At 48.5% G+C, this 25,584-nt stretch overlaps 2 protein-coding genes across 4 annotated transcripts in view; one reads left to right on the plus strand and one right to left on the minus strand.

The window, feature by feature from the left end:
* Positions 1 to 12,396, plus strand: KDELR3 (KDEL endoplasmic reticulum protein retention receptor 3). The gene is made up of 5 exons (XM_047865109.1): positions 1 to 322; positions 5,240 to 5,340; positions 9,613 to 9,771; positions 10,403 to 10,655; positions 11,436 to 12,396. The coding sequence occupies exons 1-5, from the start codon at positions 232 to 234 to the stop codon at positions 11,474 to 11,476; spliced, it is 645 nt and encodes a 214-aa protein (XP_047721065.1). The 5' UTR covers positions 1 to 231; the 3' UTR covers positions 11,477 to 12,396.
* The window catches only part of DDX17 (DEAD-box helicase 17), a 20,699-nt gene continuing 7,508 nt past the window's right edge, over positions 12,394 to 25,584 (minus strand). For 2 of the 3 annotated variants that reach the window (XM_047865106.1, XM_047865108.1), the window contains exons 6-13: positions 24,249 to 24,390; positions 23,730 to 23,890; positions 23,470 to 23,642; positions 23,040 to 23,150; positions 22,855 to 22,916; positions 21,156 to 21,215; positions 16,832 to 17,074; positions 12,394 to 15,453 (exon numbers count right to left, since the gene is read on the minus strand). In XM_047865106.1, the coding sequence (XP_047721062.1) occupies positions 14,948 to 15,453; positions 16,832 to 17,074; positions 21,156 to 21,215; positions 22,855 to 22,916; positions 23,040 to 23,150; positions 23,470 to 23,642; positions 23,730 to 23,890; positions 24,249 to 24,390 (1,458 nt within the window). In that variant the 3' untranslated portion in view covers positions 12,394 to 14,947. The remainder of the gene's footprint in view (positions 15,454 to 16,831; positions 17,075 to 21,155; positions 21,216 to 22,854; positions 22,917 to 23,039; positions 23,151 to 23,469; positions 23,643 to 23,729; positions 23,891 to 24,248; positions 24,391 to 25,584) is intronic. The other variant, XM_047865107.1, reaches the window with a different exon arrangement.

The raw sequence follows: 25,584 nt of genomic DNA on the forward strand, positions 1-25,584 counted from the left end.
GGCGGCGCTTCCTGGCTCGCCCGGCACGGCTGCCGGCCTGGCCACGTCACCGCCCGGCCGAGGGTGCGCTGGCGGAGCGGCGGCGGCGCCGGCGGGGAGCGCGGGGCTCGGAGCGCGGGACCCAGAGTCCGGCCCGGGGACGTGGCAGCCGCCTCTCCCGCCAGAAAGTTTCCCAGGAGTTGGCCGCGCGCGGTGCGGGGGCGGGGGTGGGGGCCGCCCGCCCGGGGAACCATGAACGTGTTCCGGATCCTCGGCGACCTGAGCCACCTCCTGGCCATGATCTTGCTCCTGGGGAAGATCTGGAGGTCCAAGTGCTGCTCCGGTGAGGGTCGCCCCGGGCGGAGGTGTGCGACGGGGTGGGGTGGGGGAGGGAGGGCCTGGGCCGCCCGGGCCCCAGCCGGTGCCGCCTGCCTGCAAGCCCTGGGTGGGGGGCTGCTGAATTTCCGTTCAGGGTGGGGACTTCGGCCTGAGGGTGCTTGAGACTGTCTTCGCACAGCTCAGCTTCCAGAGAACATGGAAAGGTGCACCCCATCAAAGAAGGAGGACCCTCGGAGATTCTGGAGGGAGGGTGATTTACCCCTGCCCCACCCCTGCCAGTGGGAAGAGGAGGGGGTGCGCAGGAGGTGATACCCTCTTGCTTCCGCTAGTCTGGCTTGTTGGACAGTTTGCTCTTTCTGCTTCTCAGGAGCTGGCGGCCTGTGACTCTGTGTACCCTCACTCAGGCCCAGAGTGGGATCCGAAGGTGGAGGGGGGGTCTGCACCCAGGACTGGCCTCCAGTTCTCAGGGCTTCTCTTTCCTCCCCCCACCACTCTCCACGGCCCCTTCCAGACATCCCCTCAGGTTGGGCCCTCTTCCCTCCTCTGCCTGCGCGTGGCACACGAGGCTGTGATGTGGCAGGAAGGACACCAGGCTGGGCCCTGGCAAGCCCGGACCTGCCCCCGTAGCAGAAGCCCCGGGAGGGCAGGAAAAGTCCCCCTTTTGCCCAGCAGTCTGGCTGCCCTCCCTGGGGGGTTTGGAGACGTTTCAGGGTGGGACTGGTGGTGGCCAAAAGGACCCCGTGCGTCAAAAAGGCTGCTCAGGCCTCCTGCAGCCATCTTTGCCCCGCTGGTGTCCTGGAGGGGCCCACCCTGTGCTTGGCACTGGGGTCAGGGGATACAGAGATGAATGCAGGCGGAGTGGGGGCCCGAGGAGGCAGAGAGCAGACCCCTGAAGTATTGGTGGAGGGAGCAGCTCTGTGCTGGGTCCTGGAGGATGGGCGGGCTGTCACCAGGAAGGGTGTGCTGTGTGGAGGGTGCTGGGGGTGCCAAAGCCCACAGGGATTGTCCCAGGGAGAGCTAGCAGCCCGATGTGGGGGAGGTCCACAAGGGAGATGAGTGGCAGAGGGGTGGGGGGTCCAAATGTGAAAGCGCCTTGTCGGTCAGGCTAGGGAGTCTGGACTGGGGAGCGGCGGAAGTGTGGGGAGCAGGGGAGGGGGGCTCGGAAGGGACGTGAAGCAGGTCACTCCCTCGTGTACTGGCCACGGAGGAGGGGCTGGGTGCTGGCGAGAGAGGCATTACAAGAGGGTGTGGTCCTGGACCTGCAGGCCATTCCGGTTTCCAGTCTCTGGAGAGATGGGCACTCTGGGCCCCTCAAGTTCCCACTTGGGAAAGTGAGGCAGGAGCCCTGCGAGGGGCTCCGGTGTGTGTGTGTGGGCGGGGGGAGTCTAGCTCGGACCTGTCCCTGCACTTCCACGGAGGGCCCTAGGCGGGAGTGAGCAACCATGACCGGGAGGGGGCGCTGTTCCCCAACCCACGCTGCCCCGCCCGGCCCTTGGCCCCCCAGACGGAACACCGACAACTTGGGCCCCGCGCCTGGTGGAGGGGACTTTCTAGCAGTGGAGACGTGCCAGCCAGCAACAGTCGTAGCAGCCAAGTAAATGATACGGTTTCTTAGAGGTGCTAAGTGCTACGGGGAAAGAAAAAGGGCAGCTGGGCGGTGAAGCGTGTGTGTGTGTGTGTGTGTGTGTGTGTGTGTGTGCTGCGCGATTGGCACACGCCTGGCTGGGATCTGAGGAGGTGAGGTGCCTGGACGCCAGCCCCGTCTGCCCCGAGACGCGGAGCCTGGTGTGACCCTCACTGACCCACCCCAAAAGGTAGGAGACTGGGGCTTAGGTCTCGCCCAGCCACCGACTCCCTGTGTCACCTCGGGCCTCAGTTTTGCCATCCGTCAAATGGAAGGAGGGCTGCTGTGTGCTCAGTGGATCCCCGGGGTGAGGGGGCGGGGGGGGGGGGACTCTGGCCAGGTACCGGGGCGCATTCCCTTCCTTGTCCCAGGTCTCTGTGCCTGGCTCCCTTCGGTGGAAATGTGTCACTGCTTCCAAAGGAGCGTGAAAACCTTTGTGCTCCTGACTGTGGGGCTCTGGAGCGCTGAGGTGTGAGTGAAGCCCAGGAACCCAGCAGGCTGAGGATGCAGAGGGGAGCGGGGGAGGAAGGCCATGTGCCGGGAGGGTAGCTGTCCCCCGCCGGGGTTGCCTCCTCCTGGACCCTCCTAAGTGGCACCGAGGACCTCCCTGGAGAGGCCTCTGGGAGGGCTCAGTGAGATGGGGTGGCCACAGGCATGGCCCGGAGCTGGCCTCGGGTCGGCATTGCCGCCTGGACCCCAGGCCCCACTCCCAGCAGTGGGCTCCATCACCACAGCCAGCCCCATTGCCTCAAGTCCAAGTCCCAGACCCCCCCAGGGGGCACTCACACCCTCACTGAATCCTGCATAGGCCTCAAGTCAGTGCTGTCCCACCCGTGGGGGGGGGTGTTCATCCTACAGATGAGGAGTGTGGGGCTCAGGCTCGCCACACTGGCAGGAAAGCCGGCACAGGGGTCCGGTGCCCCCCAGAATGTTGGGGGGCGTCAGCAGTTGTCTCCCTCCCCAAAATGTGCAGCACCAGAGAAATAGATAAGGCACAGTTCAGGCGTATGAAGGAAGCGGGCCCTTAATCAGGTAATGTCACTTCTGGGTGCCAAAGTCCCCAGTCACTCGGTTACACGTAGAGTAAAACCCAGATGTTATCATCGTGACTGGAGGGAGGGACTGAGGGGGACAGTGATGAGATATGGGGCCAGGCAGGCCGCCAGGAAAGGTTGGGCGGGACCTCAGGAGCCACGAGGAGGATATGAGTCTCTATTTTAAAGGGCATTTGGGAGCCACTTAAGGGCTCTAAGTGGAATTTTATTTTAAAAATAGCCCGTTGGTTGGCAAGTGGAATGGGGGTGGGGGGGGCAGCAAGGAAGGACTTGGGGAGACGGGTGGGAGCCCTGAGGTAGGGTGCTGGGCCGGCGAGGGGCACGGGAGTGGGGGCGGTGGAGGTGGATGGCTCTTGCTTTCCTGGCGTGAGCTTGGAGGGGGCCGTGGCGGCATTCTCGAAGGAGGGGAGACACGAGCAGGGCTCGCGGGGAGATGGTGAGTCTGGTCAGGCTGGAATATAGGGGTCACAACTCGGAGGAGAGTCCGGAGCTGGGGCGTCCCTGAGACGGCACGGGGCCAGGGAGAAGCCCGGGGAGCCCTCAACGATTAGGTGGTGAGGACGGGAGCGGCCAGGGGCGGTGAGCTAGCCATGAGGACAGTCGCAGAAGCCCGGGGAAGGATGTGGTTCTGAACGCAGTCCTCAGCCGCCTCTGGGGAGGTTGGGTGAGTTGACCTTTGGATCAGACACGCGGGCAGCGTCGATGGGGATGGTTTGGTGAGGTGTCCAGACTGTCCTTGCCTCCCCCACCTCGGTGACATAGCAGAAGTGGCTGAAGGGCGACTAAGGAACGTGGCCGCTAAATGCAGCATCGATCCCTGGATTGGCTCGCGGGACAGGAGGAGGGTGTCAGTGGGAAAATGGGTGAAACCTGACTGAAGCCTGGCGTTCGGTCGATAGTGCCATACGAGGGTGAATGTCTTAGTTTTGGTAAATGTTCTGCGGGAGGAAGCTGGGTGACGGGTATATGGGAACCCTCTGCACTGTCTTTATGACCAGCTGCTTTTTGTTGTACAAAGAGCAAAAATAGTTACTCCTTTTATTGCTGAAAAAAAAAAAGCATTTTGAATCTTTGTTTTCTTTTTTTTTTCTTTTTTTTTTTTTTATAATTTTTTTTTTTTTCAACGTTTATTTATTTTTGGGAGAGAGAGAGACAGAGCATGAACGGGGGAGGGGCAGAGAGAGAGGGAGACACAGAATCAGAAACAGGCTCCAGGCTCTGAGCCATCAGCCCAGAGCCCGACGCGGGGCTTGAACTCCCGGACCGCGAGATCGTGACCTGGCTGAAGTCGGACGCTTAACCGACTGCGCCACCCAGGCGCCCCTCTTTTTTTTTTTTAAACATATGTGGGACACTTCTTTTCAACTTTTTTTTTTTTTTTTTTTTTTTTTTTTGGGACAGGGAGAGACAGAGCATGAACGGGGGAGGGGCAGAGAGAGAGGGAGACACAGAATCAGAAACAGGCTCCAGGCTCTGAGCCATCAGCCCAGAGCCCGATGCGGGGCTCGAACCCACGGACCGCGAGATCGTGACCTGGCTGAAGTCGGATGCTTAACCGTCTGCGCCACCCAGGCGCCCCGAATCTTTGTTTTCTTAATTGACTTTCTTTTTAAAAATTTCTTATGTTTATTTTTGAGACAGAGAGAAACAGAGCATGAGTGGGGGAGGGGCAGAGAGAGAGAGCGGGAGAGACAGAATCCAAAGCAGGTTCCGGGCTCCGAGCTGTCAGCCCAGAGCCCGACGCGGGGCCCGAACCCACGCACCATGAGATCATGACCCGAGCCGAAGTCGGACGCTTCACCGACTGAGCCACCCGGGCGCCCCGCGTTTTGAATGTTTAAAATGTGGAAAATAAAATAGGATGGTCCTCTGGCCCTGCTTCTTCCTCTGCCCGCTCTGGTCTCCGTGATGAATCAACTCCCTGATGAATCAACTCTCAGTGAGTTGCCGTCTAAAAGGCAGAACTTTGGGGACTCAGTGGAAGTGTGAGGGTGATGCGAAGCAAAGCCCGGACCCCCCTACCCCCACCACTACACACACCCTCTCCAGAGCTGAAATCCGGGCAGGCACACGCAGGGACACCGGGATCCCTGAGATCGAGACCTGAGCTGAGGTCAAGAGTCGGACGCTTACAGGACGGAGCACCCCCCCCCGCCGGGGCGACCCCGGGCACTAGGCTTCTTGAGTGTCGTGGGGCCTAGGAGTCCGGGTCTCACTTTCCCCTCTTCTCGTTTGGCTACAGGCATCTCTGGGAAGAGCCAGATCCTTTTTGCTCTCGTCTTCACCACCAGGTACCTGGACCTGTTCACCAACTTCATCTCCGTCTACAACACAGTGATGAAGGTGAGGGCAGTGGGGGGGAGGAGGGGAGGGAGGTGGCTGTGGTGGCAAGGTCCCCTGAGCCCCGCAGACCGAGACCGTGCGCTCGGGAACACGGGCTGTGGAGCCGGGCAGACCTGGATGGATGGGAATCCTGACTGTGTTGACAGCCGCTGGGGGCCCTGGGCTTGGGCGAGGCCCTGGGCCCTGGGCACTTCATCTTCAGACTGAAGACAGTGCCAGTACTCGCCTCGGCGGGTTCTGTTGTGAACACGAAATGAGGTAATAAATGCAAATACACCATAGCTATCGTATATCAAATATTCGATAAAGGGTCGCTTTATTATGCCGGTTCCCAAAAATGAGCCAGAAATCAAACCTGGTACCCTGATCTTGCAGAGAGGTTATTCATCCGACACGCATTTGACAAACACCCATATTTCTTGAGCACCTCCTGGGAGCCAGGTACTTGAAGAAGACCCGTGAGGCTCCTGTTCTCACGGAACCTACATTCTCACTGGGGAGACAGATAATAAAACGGCCAGCAAAACTTTGGTTAGGGGTGAGGTTATGCAGATATTATTAAGATAGGGTGACCTTGGCTTTCATTCTGTTTTTTAATGTTTATTTATTTTGAGAGACAGAGTGCAAGCGGGGGAGGGGGCACAGAGAGCAGGAGACACAGAACCCGAAGCAGGCGCCAGGCTCCGAGCTGTCAGCACAGAGCCCGACGCGGGGCTGGAACCCACGGACCGCGAGATCGTGACCGGAGCTGAAGTCAGATGCTTCACCGACTGAGCCCCCCCCCCCCCCAGGCGCCCCTCCTTTGGTTATAATAAAAGAAGTTTTAATACCTGGGCTACGTGATAGAGAAGGAACAGGAAAGTGTTCAGGGGGTGTGACCAGGAGGGGCCTCTCTGAGGAGGTGACACGTAAGCCAAGGTCTGTGTGACACAAGGAACCAGCCACGAGGCGATCAGAGGAAGAGCGTTCCAAGCAGAGAGAAGAGCTGGTTCAGAAACCACCCAGGTGGGACCAAGCCTGCTGTATTCAGGGGACAGGCAGGGGCTCTGCCGCCGAGGGCTGGGGGAGGGCGCAGGTTAACTTGGACTTAACTTTGTGATGGGAAACTGTTGCTTTGAAGCATGGTCCCGTTTCACAGGGGAAACTGAGAATGTCTCGGTCCTATTCTGACATCTTGGGCCCCGGGCCACAACCGTTGGAGGTTACGTTGGGGTGAGTTTTTGCAAATTAGCCATCCCACGTCTTTTTAAACTCCGCACCCAACGTGGGGCTTGCACTCGCGACCCCCAGATCGAGAGTCACGCAGTCCACCGACTGAGCGAGCGGCCAGGAACATCTCCCTCAGCCATCTTAACTCTTTAAGGCAACACAGGTTAGTGGAAGGAGGCCGGGTTTCAGAGGGAAGTGGAATGTTCCTGCTTGGATGCTGGTAACAGAGACTTAACAGAAGAGTGGTCCCAGTAGGGTCACCTGGGTGGCTCAGTCGGTTAAGCGGTTAAGCGTCTGACTTGGGCTCGGGTCATGATCTCACAGTCCATGAGTTCGAGCCCCGCGTCGGGCTCTGTGCTGACAGCTCAGAGCCTGGAGCCTGTTTCAGATTCTGTGTGTCCCTCTCTCTCTGACCCTCCCCCATTCATGCTCTGTCTCTGTCTCAAGAATAAATAAAGACGTTAAAACTAAATTAAAAATAAAATAAGAGTGATTTTAGTAAGATGAAGGTTTATTTTTTCTTTACTCATAATGTGGAATCTGGACGTGGGCCATCCAGGGCTGGGATGGCAGCTCCTTTGTTTGTTTAAGTGTATTTATTTTGAGAGATAGCATGCAAGCAGCGGAGGGGCAGAGAGAGAGGGAGACACAGAATCCAAAGCAGGCTCCAGGCCCTGAGCTGTCAGCACAGACCCCGACGTGGGGCTCAAACCCACGAACTGTGAGATCATGACCTGAGCCGAAGCCAGATGCTCAACCAACTGGGCCACCCAGGCACCCCTTGAAATTTTTAATTTTTAAAGAGGCCCTGCAAGTTAGATAGCAAGTCCTAATGTGGCATTTAGCCTCAAGGTTGCCTCAGGGTCACAAAATTGATGCCAGGGCTCCTACCATCACATCACATTCTGGGCAGGAAGGAAGAGGAAAGGAAAAAAGAGCAACAGTGTACCTGCCATCTGGGTAAGCCCTTTGTAAAGAGCTTTCCCTAACCCTAGCCAGTGACTGCGCGTCACTGACCATCCTTATCTGCAAAGGAGGCTGAGAAATGTAGTTTTCAGTTGGGCACATCATCTAATAGTTCCATTTTTTTTTTCCTAAAGTTTATTTCTGAGCGAGCACAAGCAATCATGAGCAGGGGAGGGACAGAGAGAGAACATCCCAGGCAGGCTCCACACTCCCGGCGCGGAGCCCGATGCAGGCCTCGATCTCATGAACTGTGAGCTCATGACCCGAGCTGCGATCAAGAGTTGGATGCTTAACTGAGCCACCCAGGCGCCCCACTAACAGTTCCCTTTTTAAGGAAGGAAGGCTACATAATGGGGAACTCTACCCATCTCGCAGGGCTATTGTGAAGACCGTATGAGATGATTTAGGTAAAGCGCCTAGCACCCAGAAGGTACTTTCTCCTCCACATCAGGGATGTGACTTTGGGATTCCAGGCATCTTGCTGGAATGGAAGATGTTGTTGCCTGTGGGGCGTCGAACTGTGTGAACTTGTCTGAGGTCCTGAAATCAGAGTCTGCTTAAATTCAACACGGAAATAGCAACCACCACCTGCTCGGTTCATTTTTCTGCCTGAGGGTCGGACTTGAACGGTCCTGGGAGGGGCTGAGGACCCAGCGCTTGGCGTGGCAGCATGAGTTAGTTGTAGAAACCTCAGACAGGCCAGTTTCTGCATTGGTGAAGTGAGGAAGTGATCACCACTTCATTGATTCATTCATTCATTCTGGGATGTTTTGTGCCGGGCCCTGAGTTAGGGGCTGGGTGTTCAGAGGTGGACAGGACAGTTAGGACCCGCTTACAGAAAATGGGGGAAAGAGACCAGGTACACAGACATTTCCAGAGCATGTGATTATGGGGGACATCGTATATGTTCCCATGGAGCTATGGTGACACCAAGTGTATTTGCCTCATTCTGGTGAGAAACTGAGTTTTGAAGTTCACATAGGAGTTCTCTAGGCCAGTGAGTTCCTGGACCAACAGCATCAGCATCACATAGGAACCTGCTAGAAATACAACAGGCCTACTCAGACCTACTAAATCAGTAACTCTGGGGGCAGGAGGGGAAAAAAGGTGGCTACTTATGTGATTCTGATGCACAAAGTGGAGAACCTCTGGCCTAGAAAGTTAGAGGCCAAACCATAACGTCACATGCTGGAGGACGGCTACTGCAATTAGAGCTTTTCTGGGGCGCTTGGGTGGCTCAGCCAGTTAAGCGTCTGACTCTTGACTTCGGCTCAGGTCATGATCTCACGGTTCGTGAGTTTGAGCCCTGCATCGGGTTCTGCACTGACAGTGTAGCACCTGCTTGGGATTCTGTCTCCCTCTCTTCTCTGCCCATCCTCCGCTTGCTCTCTCTCTCTCTTTCAAAATAAAAAAAAAAAGAGCAGTGCCCAGGTGGCTCAATCGGTAAGTGTCTGACTTTGGCTCAGGTCATGATCTCGCGGTCTGTGAGTTCGAGCCTCACGTCGGGCTCTGTGCTGACAGCTCAGAGCCTGCAGCCTGCTTCAGATTCTGTGTCTCCGTCTCTCTCTGCCCGTCTCCTGCTTGTGCTCTCTCTCTCTCTGAAAAGTAAATGTTAAAAAAAAATTTTTTTTTTAAAGAGAGTGCTTTTCCGCAGGAGCAATGACCAAATGATTCAAAGGACGTTAGTTCTAGTGGAAGAATGCTCACAGGTCACTGATGCAGATCTAGGAATTTGACATTTAAGAGCCCTGGAATGCCACTGCTAAATCCCCCGACAGAGACCAACCCTCCCCCCCCCCCCCATCTCCTGCCTGAGGCTCTCCAGTAAGGAGATGCCCAGGCACCTTTGGGTCCTCACACGGTTAGTGCCAGTGGTCCTAATTAGAAGCAAGGAGTTACTTAACAAAAGGGTCATTAGTTTCGGAATCAAGGGCAATGACTCCGGAGAGATTGTACGCATTTCACTTCTTCCCCCTTGGGGCAAGAGCACTGGCCCTTTAGTTAGGCTGGTCCCAACTCAAGGTAGCTTGGAAGCCCAGCCAATAGAGTGGGAAATGACTTCATTATGGATTCCCCTGTGGCTCTTTCCCTTGTTAGGTGGTTTTTCTCCTCTGTGCCTACGTCACAGTGTACATGATCTATGGGAAATTTCGGAAAACATTTGACAGTGAGAATGACACGTTCCGCCTGGAATTTCTTCTGGTCCCTGTCATTGGTCTCTCCTTCCTTGAGAACTACAGTTTCACTCCCTTGGAGGTAAGTGAAGGGACGCGGAATACTAATTGCTAAGGGTAAACACATTGCCGAACATCCTTCCCGCTGATCTTTTGTAACGTCTGGGCTTGTGTTTTGGTACAACCGTGACCATCACTCGTATATTGTTGAGAAATCGGTAATAAGCTATTCACACGACTCCATTTGGAAACGTGCGCATCCAAATAGTCCTGTGGATAAACAGAGCAGGCATCACAGCACCACTTATGGTTATTGAGAACTTCTGTCCCAAAGGTGGACACCTGAGCACAGTCCAGGCCGAGAACGTAACTCAGGAAGTCTGGGCTGTGGACCAACAAACATGAACTTGCGATGCTCGTGCACTGTGAGAAACTATGGCCTCCGTTAAGGCGAGTTTATACACTAAAGTTCTCCGATTAAAAAATTATGTTTGAAAATGTCCATGTGATGTGAAAAAAAAGCAGCTTACTTGGAACTTTTCAAATATTTCCTACTTACAGAGCAAAGGGGGTGGAACGGATTACATTTCGGGAACTTTTTTGTTTCGTTATATCCTGTCCCGTGAACATTTTAGTAATTACCTTCTTGTGAAGAGATGGCCCCCTTCTTGGTCTTGATCAGCCTCCTCCGGCCTCTTCCCTCTTTGGTTCAGATCCTCTGGACTTTCTCGATCTACCTGGAATCCGTGGCCATCCTGCCCCAGCTTTTCATGATCAGCAAAACCGGAGAGGCTGAGACCATCACTACTCACTACCTGTTCTTTCTCGGGCTGTACCGGGCACTCTACCTGGCTAACTGGATCAGGCGGTACCAGACTGAGAACTTCTACGACCAAATTGCAGTGGTGTCTGGAGTAGTACAAACCATCTTCTACTGTGACTTCTTCTACTTGTATGTGACCAAAGGTAGGTGCGCGCCCACAGCAGTGTTGCTGGCACTGGCAGGTGTCACCCGTTGACTAGTTGAGGGAATTTGGGAAGTGAACATAGCTCCAAGTCTCTGCCCCTCGTGGTGCTTTTGTTTCAGTGGGATGAGACGAACAAGTGTTGTTAAGAAACAAGCACCATGAAGAACTACAGACCAGGACACGGACACACATGATATACATAGAGAGGTCGACTGTGAGAGGACATCGGACAGAATGCTTGTTAGAAAGATATACAAGGAACATTCCAGAAGAATAGCTTGTGCAGGAGCCCTAAGGCAGGAACCAGCTTGGTGTGCTAAAGGACAGAAAGGCTAGCGTGTTCAGAATCTATGAACCTGGAGAGATCAGAGGGTAATAATGGGTTTTGCGTCGCACAGGGCAGCCACCGGAGGGCTCATCTACAGAGCCAGCAGCTGCTGGGCAGAGTGAAGGGCGGCCGAAGCAGGGAGACTTGTTATGGGGCAGGTGTGGTTGTTGGAAGAGGCCACCAGTGGGTGGGCCATCTTGAGCGGAGAGGAACTGGATAGATGTGAAACCGAAGTGGAGGCCAACTGCATTTGTGGCCTAAGGGAGAGTGGGATCAGGAACATAGGTGGGGCGTAGGGGTGAGGGAGTCTGTAGGTAATCCGTGATGAAGCTTCCCCCTTGGCTGTAACATGTAGCTACTGTGGACTGGGCATTAGAGATCCTAAGGTTATGTAGTTAAAAGGGAGTTATCAGTGTGGTGAATTCTCATTTCGTCTCTATTTTCTCCTAGTCCTTAAAGGAAAGAAGTTAAGTCTTCCAATGCCAATTTGAGGGCCCCACAGATGGTTCTACGCCTTCACGAGGACACAGAATAAACTCTTTGAAATAGTCTCCTGGACGACTTCTACAGGACTCAGGCCTAATGTCAGTCAGAAAAATGCTTAGTGGGGCTATCTCAGCAGAGCACTGATCTACGTAGAAGACGTTCCCACCAATCTCTCCCTTGAATTATAGCTGCAGTGAGAAACCCAGGCCAATTATACGAGCATGGTGCCTGTCAGCTGGACATCAGGAAATCTTAGGTGCTTAACCCATATACGGGTGAAATAACCTTGCTCTCTATGGCCCTAGTGTGAGCCTCCCACTAAGGAACAGTCAGTCCCACCTGGAAAGATGTCTCTCTGTGTAGAAGACAAAGGCCCCCAAAGACCAGACTTCAAGAAACGCAGGCTGCTGTGGCGATTTTCACTTCCCAGACAGGAGACCAAGTTTAGGCAGGGATCCAAAGCTGACGGTCTCACAGGGATGAAGTGTCGTTACTTCACTTCACTTCTAACCCGCCTCCAAAAGCCAGACCAAAGCCAAATGGATCGGCTTCGGCCAGACTTCAGTAGTCGTGTGCCTCAGCTCGAAAATGGCCTTGCGTCTTGCCACGGCTACGGCAGCTCCACACGGAGTACTTACATCCAAGCAATAACCTAGGTGGGTACTGCTACCATGAGGACCATTCTATCAGTGAGGAAACCAATGCTGAAGCCTTAACCTACTAGGTGTCCTGCCTCGTTGCTTTGGGATTCAGATCTTCCCAGTAAGACCCATCAACCCCACCTCCTGTCCACGTTTTTAGGTGCTAAGGTTACTACTCAACCCAACACGCCCCAAACTTGGTCTTGAAGCGAATAAAAACCGTAAGGCAACCACCGCTGTCCTGTGGTCAGAGAAGTTTTAAGCAATAAAAAGCTTACACCTTATTGTCAACAGTGTTTTATTTATACCTACAAAAGAAAACAAGATGGTATCAAAAGGACAATTGACAAACTAAGAATAGTAACATAGCTCTTAGAATCCTGTGCCTGAACATCACACATCTACAAATCTTTCAAGTCTTAATGCGACAGGAATGTGTTCAGAGACCAGCAAGAACATGAATAGAGCACTGATCCCAAGCAAAAGCCACCAACCTTTTAGATGAGAGAAGTCCACACAACGAATGGTTAGGGAGGAACTGGGGAGAAGCAGCCCCAGAGCTTAATATTGAAATCCTTTCCCTAAATGAGTTTCGACCGTGACTGCAGTAACTAGCCTCACACGAGGACTCTTCTGCTCATGTTCTGAAGCAAAGGCAGAGCCTGAATTATGAGGGACAGACGCAGAGGCAGAAGAGTTACTCTAAAGCCATTTAGGAAAAACTCTGCTCGATCTCAGCTGCGCTCAGGCCACGATAGCTTTTGAGATTCGGGATATGCTGTTATTTTGACTTTATGACCACAATATCCCTGGTGGAAAAAGGGAAGCGAGTGGCAGACCAAATGCCGCCTGCGGGCCCAGAGGCCTTCGCCACCAAGGGAGCCTTTAAGACCTGCGAGAGAGTAAATGGCACCCCTTACAGTGGCACCTCCGTTTAAAACTAGTCACAAGTCTGATGTAGAAAGAAATGTCTACAACGGACTGGTCAGTGCTCGGACAAAGTTTTTCTGTGGCGGGGGGCACTTTGGTTTGAAAGCACAGAGCAGTTCTGCCCAAGTTTTCCTGTGCCTACCATCCTCCCTCGGCCTCAACTTCTATAAGGGGGGAAAAATGAGAAGTAAAGGAAGAAGAAAGTGTGGGGGGACTGGGGGGAGACGACATGTCAAAGTTCTCACATGCACAGATTTCAGCTTATGCTGACAACCTACCTGTATGTTGCACATTCAACCATACTTTTCAGAACCCCTCAGAAACCATCCCTTCTCTCTCCCTGAAGAATTTTAAAAAGAAAAGAAAAAAACAAAAGAACCTCAAGTATTTAGATATTACAAACCAGCAAGCACCCTCAGGCCTTAGCCAAAGGACGCAGTGGAGCCTTCCCCCTTTAACTACATTGTTAATGAACGATACCAATAGCATAAAAAAATTAATAGTCCAACACTGGATATGGAAGAGGTTTCTGGGGCTGTCTGGTTTCCCTGTCCTGTTACGGTGACCACAAGGGCAGAGAATTCTTTCTAGGCCCGCGTGCTACAGGAAGTCTCAGTTAAACAGTATCATTCTAAAGGGGACAAACTCACCTACCTTCGGAAGGAGGAAAAGTGAAAGGACTTAGGCTTTAGTCCTCTGTAACTTCTCTTAAGCACTACCTACCTGTAAAAAGCTGAGTGCAAAAGGATGCTGAAGAAAATGTGCATCCCAAAGCTGTTACAACAAAGCACTGCAGAGAAGAGTATGAAGAGAATTAAGAGTTCTTTCTTAACAGACCCCGAAGGTTCTTTATTCAAGAGAATTTGGCCGAAAGGGCAGAGTAGCTGGCAAGAGTTGCTTTTATTCTAGCTTTACAGATACGGAGTTTAAAAAGAAACTTTGCCACCGAGTATATTGTTTATAATTAAAAGTGGTTTTTACACTGCAGGTGAACGCATATGTAACTGGTTAAATTATTTAACTGGTTAATAAATTTTCAGTGAGCATTTACGTTCATTCTGCCCCGAGCAACTATCTAGTTGGAAAATGAATTTCACAGATGGTCCCTGGTTATGTGGGGAAGAAAATCGGGCAGCTTCCACCCAGGCGCCGAGATGCTACGTTTAACCATTTCAATAAACACTTGGGGTTTTTAAAAGACACACTTAAGAAACTCAGACTCAGCAATTCAATGTCTAACCTTACTAAAATGGTTATTTTTCAGTAATTGGGAAGGGGCAAGGCAGAATATAAGGGAGACAAAACCAATTAGGAATTTTTTTAACTGTCAAATGCACTTAACGAGCAATCAGCCAAAATGACAATGGCCAGTGCATTGTCTTAAATACTCATCAGGCTCAAGGAACATTAAAAAGTATTACAGAATGTGCAGGGAATTCCCTCCTGGTTTTCTAACCCAGTAATGAGAGCAATCTAAAGCACAGATGCCACCTTCTTCTGCAGAATTCAACCCTCTACCCTCCCCCCCTACCCCCAACTCAGGACAACAAAAATGGGCTCCCACAAAAGGGCCTAATACCTTACTTTTTCTTTTAAGATGAAAAATAGCTCAAGTATCCTCAACATGCAAGAAGTTGGGGGGGAAAAAAAAAAAAAAGAAAAAAAAAGAATCTCTTCCAGTCGGCTGTATATATGTTTTTACAAAATCTGTTATTTCAGACTGGATCATTTTGGCGGACAGAAGAAACCTGGCAGTGAATTCTAACTAATCTGCATGAAAGACAAATCACAATGGTTGGGGGGAAAATAAAAAAAAGAAAGAAAAGGGGAAGAGAAATAAAAGGGAAAGACAGCGTTCCTTTAAATGTAGTTAAGTCTGCGCAAGTCACTACCACTCGAGTGGTTTCATTTACGTGAAGGGGGAGGGGGAGGAGGGGGAGGGGGGTATTGATAGGCCGTCTGCCCCATGTAACCTATCATATTGGTAGCTCCCGGAGGCTGTGCGAACTGTTGTGACATCAGTGGCTGTGGCTGCTGCCCAGACCGGCCTATCCCACTAAACTGCTGGCTAGAGCTCTGTGAACTTCTCCCAGTTGAGGTGGTGCTACCAGCCCCGTAAGTGCCAGCGCCATATTCCTGGGCTGTATAGCCACTGGTGCCATAAGCAGCTGCCCCATAGGTGCCTTGACCATAGGTGTATTGGCCTGCTTGCGCTCCAAAGGCAGAATTTGGACTTCCATAGCCACTGCCGTTAGCATAACCGGCTCTATCGGTTTCACTACGATCCCGATAGCTCGCAGAGTCTCTCCGGCCACCATCCTTGACTCCTCGAAGCCTCCGGTCACACTCATCCTGATACATCAGATTGGGATTGTTGGCAGAAGAAGTGGTCCGGTATCGAGAACGACCTCCTGATGGGAGGACACGAGGAGTTTTTAATGCCAGAAATACAGTCCACACACGACCACGTGTAAAAACTTCTACCAGGTACAAAAGCAGTCAACGTTCTTTCTTGATCTGATTTTTACCCAGGCCAGCCTCCAAATCCGTTACTTTAAAATATACCCATCATTTGATTCTTTAATAGGACATATTCAGAAGAATGGTAAACACGAAAAGACATTCAACTTCTCACCATTGTAAATCCTTTTCTTTGAGGATTAAGAGACACAATCTTACAAATGTAGCAACAATGGTAAAGAAGTTGAGGTGACTTACCATAGATTAAAAATAAAAAGACAGTGGGGCGCCTGGGTGGCTCAGTCAGTTAAGCGTCTGACTTGGACTCAGGTCATGATCTCACAGCTCGTGAGTTTAAGTCCTGCACTGGGCTCTGTGCTGACAGCTCAGCTCCTGGAGCGTGCTTCAGATTCTGTTTCTCCCTCTCTCTGCCCCACCCCTGCTCACGCTCTGTCTCTCCTTCAAAAATAAATAAACATTAAAAACAAAAAGATAATAAGCAGCCAAGTTGGTATGACCCTACGAGGACCGTCTACTAGCGCACACCAGCTCGTGCGTTGCTCCGTGGGCCTAGCTGCGTCAAAGTTATCTCACAAACTTGAAGTTCCTAGGCTCAATTCCAAACCCACTTACAAATAAACCAAAAAACCTTGTATTTTAAAAACCGTTCAGGTAATTCAGACACAGAGCTTCAGCATGCAGTTAAGTTTGGGACAAAAGAATACCAAAATAGTAGTTCAGAAGCTATGACCCTAGCCTATTTTGCAACTATCCAATTTTTTTTTTAAGTAGGCTTCATGCCTAGTGAGGAGCCCAAGGCGGAGCTCGACCTCATGCCCCTGAGATCAAGACCCGAGCTGAGATCAAGAGTTGGGATGCTTAACCAACTGAGTCACGCAGGTGTCCCAGAACTATCCAATTTTTATATTCGTTAACTGTACCTGTTTCTACTGCCACAAAACGATATAAAATTACTGATCTCTTCACATGAGAAACTGAAAGCCTAATACACTAAAGTTTTTGAAGGTATTAAAAATAACCGTAATTCACCTTAATTTTGAACATGCACCATATACTTCACAACACAAAAGTCAGTTTTATATTACTGTCTATGGAAATACCATGCTGCTAGGAGGCCAAACATGACAGCCGCCCCCCCCCCCCCCAATCACATGGTCTTACTTAGAAACAATTATGAAAACCTATTAATCACTATCCTCTGTTATTCAGTAACGCTTAAAAGTCTTCACAGGACTTAAACAAACCAAAAAAAGGCCCAATGAGCCCAAAAAGATACCTTGGCAGTACCTGGAAAACTCCAGGACTTACCCTTACCCCCTCCTCCGCCGCCTCCTCTGTGGTCCACCAGCTGCATCAGTTTTGGATTGATAGCCTGATTAGCCTCTTCCAGCACTTTGATCAGCTCTCTGGCCTGCTTTAGGTTCCCTGGGGTGAAGAAGGTGTAGGCAGTGCCCTTGTTGGTGCTACGGGCTGTTCGGCCAATACGGTGCACATAATCCTCAGAGCTGTTTGGATAGTCATAGTTGATCACAAACTTGACATCTTCCACATCTTCGAGGCCAACGACGAATCGGTGTGTAGGTTGATGTGGCAGGGAAAGAGAAGGTAAAGGACATGCCAACAACAGGTGGGAAGCACGAATGCAGATGACAGCAAGAGGAAAGAAGATCAAGTTAGTAACCACTCTGAACAGGAACAAAAAAAGACTCATCCCAACAGAGTAAAAGAGGATTACTGATTCTTGGGACATGCACAGGAAGCGGCATCTTTATCAGCTATGAAATCCTAATGGAATCCCATTCAACCACCCGAACTCTTGCCTCTTTATTTTAACCAACGTACTGGCAGGAGTTGTATCGAATTCCAGCTCCTTTTCAAAACCGGAAATGTAGAAAAAAAGCGGTACCACCGATAAGCTGCAAGATCAAATTACTTCTACTCTGTTGGGAGAAGCCTGGCAAAATCTACCAGTAATATAACAAACTTACCTTTAAACCAGTCACAGAGCAAAATGAAAAAAGAAACTTCATATATACTTTACTACATTTTCAAGGAGACTCAATCAGAATAGATTAAAAGAATTTTTGCTCTCGTTATTTAAAAAACTGATCAGAGCCAAAGTACAGTACGCACCTATTTTCCTTTGCAGAAATATCCGAATTATCTTTCCCCATTCAATTACCACAAGAGCACATTACACTAAAATTTCACTGTACTACCAAGCCCAGCTCTGCCAAATGAGGTTTTTTTGCTCAACTCAAGGTTATTTCAACTCAGTACTTGCTTCAATTGTCAAAGATTGTCTACATAACCTGGGAAATTAAAATAGCCAAAGAGGGTGGGAAAAACCATGAAACCTTGAGACACAAGTTTAATGTTCTATCCACTGCTGGGAATTGGGTTGAATAACCTCCTAATGCTTCAAGTATGTAAATGTTAGTGTAATGCTTTCAGCTAAATGTAGATTTTCACCTACTTAAACAAACAAGTCTAATATAACAAAGAATCCTAATGTTTTGTGGAAAAAAATCTGCATTTTACAAAGAATATTCAGAAAATATCCTAGATAAAACACAGATTTTTGTGATATAAATAATTAAAAAACATTCTCTGTTTGTTACCAGACCGATGCACACTCCCTCCTCCTTTGGGAAACCGCTGCAGCCGATCCCGTCTCTTTGCCTTTTATTTTTGGCGGCCTCCTTTCGAAAACTCCGCCTTCTGACACGGGACCACTGGAGCGCGGGGAGCATGCATCAAGGGTCCGTGGCAGTGAGAAGTCCCCACACACGCTCGCTCTGTGAACTGGCTTAGATGCTTCTCTGTAGCCCCATTTGGTTGCCAAGCGCCGGAGAACCTGGGTTCGGGTAAAAATTTCAGGTCCTCCAACGCCTCCCCCAAGGATAATTGGGGTGATTGTAGAAAAAAATAATTAATTAAAAAATGTAAGTTACATCCAAAGGGTCAGACTGCATCTATTGCCCAGACTGGATCAATTTCAGGGGAAAGGGGAGATGATTAAAAAAAAAAAAAAAAAATTCAGCTGTTGTTAAAGGGCCTGTGAAGAAAGGGGCATTAGGTCTGTTTCTTATTACGATAAAGGCTCCTCAGTCTTTACTGACCCCTAAAGTCCTGAAATCACACCAGAAAGACGAGAAGGCAGTTATCACAGGGGGCAGCGTGAGTCTCCGGCTAGGGTCGTTGATGCAACAAAGGAAAAATAAAAATTGCCAGGGCTAGGATGGATGTGGGCTGAAGGGCTGGGAAATTACGCTCCAGGACCACATCTTCAGACCTATGGTAATGCTCCTCAGAGTCAATCCCACGGTGTAGGACCGTGGGCAGCAGAGCAAGTTGAATTACTGCACTGGAGGCACAGTCGTGTGCTTTCCTAGCAGAAAGCACTGGGGACTGGAGTCAACCGTTCAGAAACTTTTAGTCGGGAGTATTTCTGGAGGGGTTCGATAGGGGACGGACATGTTGCAAGTTCTTCACCCTAGAAAGGGGTCCTGTGTGTGTGCACACAGAGCTGGCTGAGGGCACCAAAGGGCAAGCGCAGAATTTGGTTTTCTCCAGTCAGGCCTGCCCTGATCTGATCTGCGCACTGCCACAATATGATCTTGCTGCCTTTAGAGGAGATGCTGTAGCAGGGTAAGACACTGAAAAGTTAATGTTTTGGCCAGCTGCCCGGGATAACAACTTTTTGTCTGACAAACCCCTCCCAATCACTAATTGGGAGGGACTGAGACTAGCCAACAGGCTCATCTAGAGCTGCTTCGGGCCAATGTAGATTTGCCTCGGCCATGTACTGAGTGATCTGCAGCTGATATCAAAGCTTCTGTTAAAAAACAAAACAAAATCAATTCAATACTTTTAGTTTAACAGCGTGTAGTTTAAACGAAAAAAAAAGAAAAAGAAAAATTAAAAATATCCCAGTGCAAAGGGAATAGTGGTTTCCTGAGGACGACTATCATAAAACTATGGGAATTGAAGAACTTACCTGAAGGGAACATTTAAGAGGCCATCGCTGGACAGGAAGTGAAAAAAGGCCTGGTGACTCAGCTGAAAATTGCACCCCTGTCTATGAGGTAGAAGCCTTCACTTTCCAGGATCTTGTAGGACCTTGGTCAGCATTCTGCCATTTTGGTGGGTTTTCCCCCTCCTTTTGATTTTTACAAGGCAGCAAACAAAGGGGCCCAAAACAAGCACTGATGCTGAGTAACAAGAAACAGACTCAGGTACCTTCCCTCTCCCCTCACACTTGGATGAGTGGGGGTGGGATGAAGAGTCTAAGTTATTCTAATGGTAGCCAATTGATATTGGTTTAGAAATGCAAGGGGAAAGGGAGGAAGTATTTTTAATTGTCTAGGCAAGATGCACAAAGAAGCTACCAGCACATAGCAAGCCTGTTTAAAAACCACCATCACTGAAAGCTTTTGTGTAAACTGCTTTCAGGCCTCAGCCTCTTCTCCCAACAGGCCCAAGTTCTAACCGCACAGATCCAGACATGACCTCTGAGGGCAGAGACAATTTTCAGTCATGGCTGCAGGCCACCACCTCTGAAGGAGGGAATGATGAATGCAATGTATAAAAAGCCTTCATTCTCTTGTATTCCGGTTGAACACTTTCTCTTTACGCTACGCATTACAAGGGAATATGGTACTTCTCACCTTACTGGGCAAGAAATTAAACACCTGTCAGTAATTTAAAAATATCTTTGTGACAGACATAATGTCATCTTTTTTAATATAAAAATTTCGAGATGTACCTGTGTACCTCAGAAAATAATGGGATCAAGTACCACAAAATAGTTCTATAAATTTAAATCATAATGGGTGGAAACCTCCAAAAGAACATGAGCTTCAAGTTAAGTTCTTAAATTGGAAGACAGCACATTGATGATAGGAGCATAGGTGGGAGGAGGGGACAACTGAGCGTACACAATTATCTTACTTCAGTAAATAAAATTGGGCAATGCAGATTTAATTACTGAATGATAACATATTTATGGACTCATTAAATACCAAGATTATGTTAGCATTCATGGAATCGGAACTCCACATATGTATATGCATATACGGGGGGGAGAGAGGGAGAGGGGCGGGGGAGGAGGAGGGAGAGGGAAATGGGGGGGGGAGAGGGGGAGAGAGGGGGAGAGAGAGAGAGGGAGAGAGAGGGAGAGAGAGAGAGAGAGAGAGAGAGAGAGCACGAGAGAGAGAGAGGAGGGGAGGGGAGGGGAGTATCTGCCGAAACTAGCTTCTAATAAGTTAGGTTCAATCAGACTCATCCTAGCCAGCCAGAAAACAGAATAAAACCAGGAAAAAGCTGAGCTGTTCAACTGAATGTCTCCTGTCCCCTCTAACCATTTGAATAGTCATGCCTAGGCCTTGCTGCAGACCAAAGCCTGTTTGTCAGGAGCAGGAAGAGACTTTGAAAATAAAAGAAAACAAAAAACAAAAAACACCAAGGTTAAAAAAAGTTGTGGGGGGAAGGGAAATTATCACACTTTGTGTTCTTCTCTTTCAGATATTTATCTAAACACATGTATACACGACTCTAATTTGAAATGACAAAGAAATCTTTAAACCAAAAGATACATATACCATTGACAGAGACGCCTATCTATACAAACCTAGCCCACGGGAGGCTACATCTGTGGCAATGAGGATGGGAGCCTTTCCTGAACGGAACTCTGCAAAACAAGAATAGTACCACGAAAGCCAAGTTATACAATCAAGGCCAAATGATTATCTTTAAAAATGACCACACACACATTCCTAGCTATCTGGCCTTTTCACTGTACCATGTTAAATTTCAAGTGATGGTGTCAAGAACATGCCAAGCTCTTTTAAATTCAAAGGAAAACAGTGATTCTTTGAAAATCTTCACTCTCCTCACTTTTAGCAGAGAGGCAACAGACCAAAAGCTACCTCTACTGAAAAGGACTGTTAAAACTATGTTTGTAACAAATTGTAACAGCAATTTGTAACAAAATTTAAATGAGCTAGAATTTTTTGCCCTTAAATTATGACACTGAAGTTACCTTTCACATGAAATAAAACCAAAAGTAAGGGGCAGGAGAAGGAAACAACTTTGAAAGACGTGAAATGAAAGGAGGCACCCTACTTTCCTCTGTGAAATAACAGAAAATATGTGTATTCGTCTCTGCCCCCAACTCCTGGCACTCAGCTCCTAAACCGCTTGTAAACAGAAATGCTAGGAGAGTCTTTTATTCTTAGTCTTTGACCTTAGGTCCTGACACACAGACCCCAAGTCTCTCGGAGGATCCTGGGTGACGGAAGTATCTTTTGTGCTGAGGCAATGCTTGGTGGAATCCTGGAAAACTTCAGGATGGGGGCTGGTCACCAGGAAGACCAAGCCATGATTATAAGAGCTTGGAACTTTCAGCCCTACCCCTCATCCTCAGAGGAGAGGATGGAGATCGAGTTAATAATCAATTAGGCCTATGTTATAAAGCCTTCATAAAAATTCCAGAAGTACAGGGTTTGGGGAACTTTACAGGCTGGTGAACGTATGTATTTTATTTTATTTTATTTATTTTTTTTCCAACATTTTTATTTATTTTTGGGACAGAGAGAGAGCATGAACGGGGGGAGGGGCAGAGAGAGAGGGAGACACAGAATCGGAAGCAGGCTCCAGGCTCCGAGCCATCAGCCCAGAGCCTGACGCGGGGCTCGAACTCACGGGCCGCGAGATCGTGACCTGGCTGAAGTCGGACGCTTAACCGACTGCGCCACCCAGGCACCCCAAACGTATGTATTTTAAAGATAAGACCTTAGGGGCGCCTGGGTGGCTCAGTCAGTTAAGTGTCCAACTCTTGGTTTTGCCTCAGGTCATGATCTCACAGTGAGTTCGAGCCCCACACTCTCTCCCCCTCTCTTTCCCTCTTCCCTGCTGGCGTTCTCACTCTCTCAAAATAAGCTTAAAAAAAAAAAAAAAAAAAAAAGACCTTATGAAAGAAAATGTGGTGTAAGTTATGAAAAAGTGTAAACAGCCCGCATTATTGACTTTAAAGGACAGTAGAGATATGCAAAAATGCCCCTAATATTCAATAAACAAGAGCAGAGTTTGGCAAACGCTGGCCTATGGATCAAATCTGGCAATATCTATTTTTACTTTTACTGCAACGCAGCCAGACCATTTTTTTTCATGTGGTTCTTGACCATCTTTTTGCTGTAACATAAGACCTGAACGACTATGACACAAACCCCCATAGAGTCTGCAAAGCAGAAAATCTTTACTACCTGGTCCTTTACAGAAAGCGTGCCCATCTCGGAAACAGTACGGACAATATTTAGTTCTGAACTCACCATTAAGCACCCAATCTCTTTCCGGTTGACTCTTGTCTCCATGGATACACATAGCTGGCCAACTGTCAGAGGAAAAGTAACCAGTATTTCAAAAATCTTTAAAAAAGAGGAAATCTAAACTTTAAAAATTCCTACGGAACTATAAATATAAAACCTGAGGCTAATTACCTCAGCGCTGCACTCACCCATCTCTGCGCATCCTTCGAGTGAGGTCATCACAGCGTCTCTTGGTCTCTACAAATATTATTGTCTTATTTTCCTTTTCAGCCATTATTTCCTCCATGAGTTGGATCAACCTGAAAACAAGACGAGCAAAAATGCAGTCATTCAGAGAAGGCCTCCCCATACACTACGTAGAAGGGAGGTCTACAACGTAACTCCCCAAAACTACGGTACTTCTTTTTCACGTTATGTTCTATACAGCTGGTAACTATCGCAACTAAGGATCCGGAATCCTTGCTTCTAACGACAGTGCTCTGATGAATGATACAAAGAAAGCTAGTAATGCTTTTGATGTTTTGGGGCCTCAAAAAATGTCAGGCTTCTCAAATGCTTTAATTTTGGAGGATAATTAGGAAAGGATTAATAGCACCCAAACAGTCAAATCTCGCTTACTTGTGGTCTTTTTCACTTTCCATGCAGACATCCACAATCTGGAGGATGTTGTGGTTGGCACTCAACTCCAGATTGCCCACGTTGATCTGGGTGTAATCACGAAGGAAATCCTCTGCAAGCTGTCTTACTTCTTTTGGCCAGGTTGCGCTCCACATCAGTGTCTGCCTATCAGGCTACCAGGAAAAGAAAAAGCTTTCTTTTAGGCTAAGGATTGCAACAGGCACTAGGCATAAAGACGGCAGACCATCAGCTTCACACACCCTGATTTGGTCAACAATTTTGCGGATCTGAGGTTCAAAGCCCATATCAAGCATCCGGTCGGCCTCATCCAATACAAGGTAAGTACATCGGCGAAGATTTGTCTTTCCTGACTCGAGGAAATCTATCAGGCGTCCAGGAGTAGCTATACAGATCTCGACACCTATAAAACAAAACCACAGGTCTAGTCAACTAAGAATTCTTTATACGCTCTCCAAGCCTCAACAAACTGAGAAGCACCAGCTCCGGTGGCTGCGCTCAATACCACAGAGCACTAGCTACATTTAACACCATACCTGGAAAAGCATGATGTAAAGACACATAATGTGTAATTATCAAATCTCCACCAAGTTTGTCTCTAATGATGTTAAACTTTCCCCTAATAGCATTTCAACCATACCTGAGAATTTCTAACCTGCTGGAATACTGAATTTTTTCCCACAAGGACCCACTATTTTCCTCTTCGATTTCATTCATAAAAATTGATAAAATTCTTACGTGCTAATTTTAAAAGAGATTACCTCTCTCCAAGTCTCGAATCTGGGGGCCTTTAGGAGCACCTCCATAAATGCAAGTACTCTTCAATCTAGAACATTTGCCATAGTCATCAGCCACCTGCTGTACTTGCTGGGCAAGCTCTCTCGTAGGAGCCAGAACTAGACACTGAAACAAACATGCATATTAATACACCTCTCCCAAGTTAAAAAAGAAAAAGAACAAAAAGGTTATCTAATTCTTTCTACTGCCTAATCTGATACTTTAAAAATTACACGATGGGGAGAGAAGGCAGAGAGTTTAAGACTGTGCACCGGAGTGTGGCAAAAAATTGTGACAATATTTAGCATATGGAATGATGGTTTACTTTTGATACAGGATTCATTACAGTTTATTGCTATTTAAGTGGATTTACAGATTTTATCACCTAGTTTTAACAACTCACAAAATGAACAAGTGGCTTTAACCACGGATTAAATATTAGTAAAAAGAGATAAATAAGAAAGAAGCAGACACTTTTCTGAATTCCAGTTTACACTTTTAGCCAGACACATAAGGCAAAAACAATGATGACTTCCAGAACACTCAAAACAATACAAAATTAGGACTCTTTTAAATAGGTATCGTGTACATGGTTATCAATGACTCCTGTTTTGTGTACAGACCCGTTAAGTATTAGCTAACAATAATAAAGCTAATTCTATTAGCCATATGGAATATGTGATGTATCACATAATGCAAAGTAATGTGTTACTTCTTTTTGCGAATATTTTGAGACGTACCTGTTTGTAAACACATTATCAAATGCGAGCCCAATTTTTTAAAGATTTAAGTAATCTCTACACCCAACGTGGGGCTCAAACTCACAACTCTGACATCAAGAGTTGCATGCTCTACTGATTGCGCCGAGCCAGTAAGGCACCCCTCAATTTTTAAAAAAAAAGTAAGAATGTACATTCAAAATGTTTGAAAACCACTACACAAAACTTACAGGAAATAGCACTAAGTGAAAACAATCAAACCAGATAATCATCCTGCCCCAGAAACACTTACAGAAATACTACTTAACCACAAAGAATACACACCCCAAATCTGACTGACATGCAGACAAGTGACATCATTTCATACTTCCTTTAATCCCTCACAGCACCATTGAGCAATTAAGAACTGTATTTGAATTTACTACACAGTAAATGCCTATATATGAAAGCAGTATATATAATGGTTAAAAGTAACATCGGTTCAAACTCAAGTTCAGCCATTTAATAGCTGTTTTGGCTAGGGGCGCCTGGGTGGCTCAGTTGGTTGAATGTCAGACTTCAGTTCAGGTCAGGATCTCGCAGTCTGCGAGTTTGAGCCTGA

This window comes from Prionailurus viverrinus, chromosome B4, assembly GCF_022837055.1.
Source record: "Prionailurus viverrinus isolate Anna chromosome B4, UM_Priviv_1.0, whole genome shotgun sequence".
Lineage (NCBI taxonomy): Eukaryota > Metazoa > Chordata > Mammalia > Carnivora > Felidae > Prionailurus > Prionailurus viverrinus.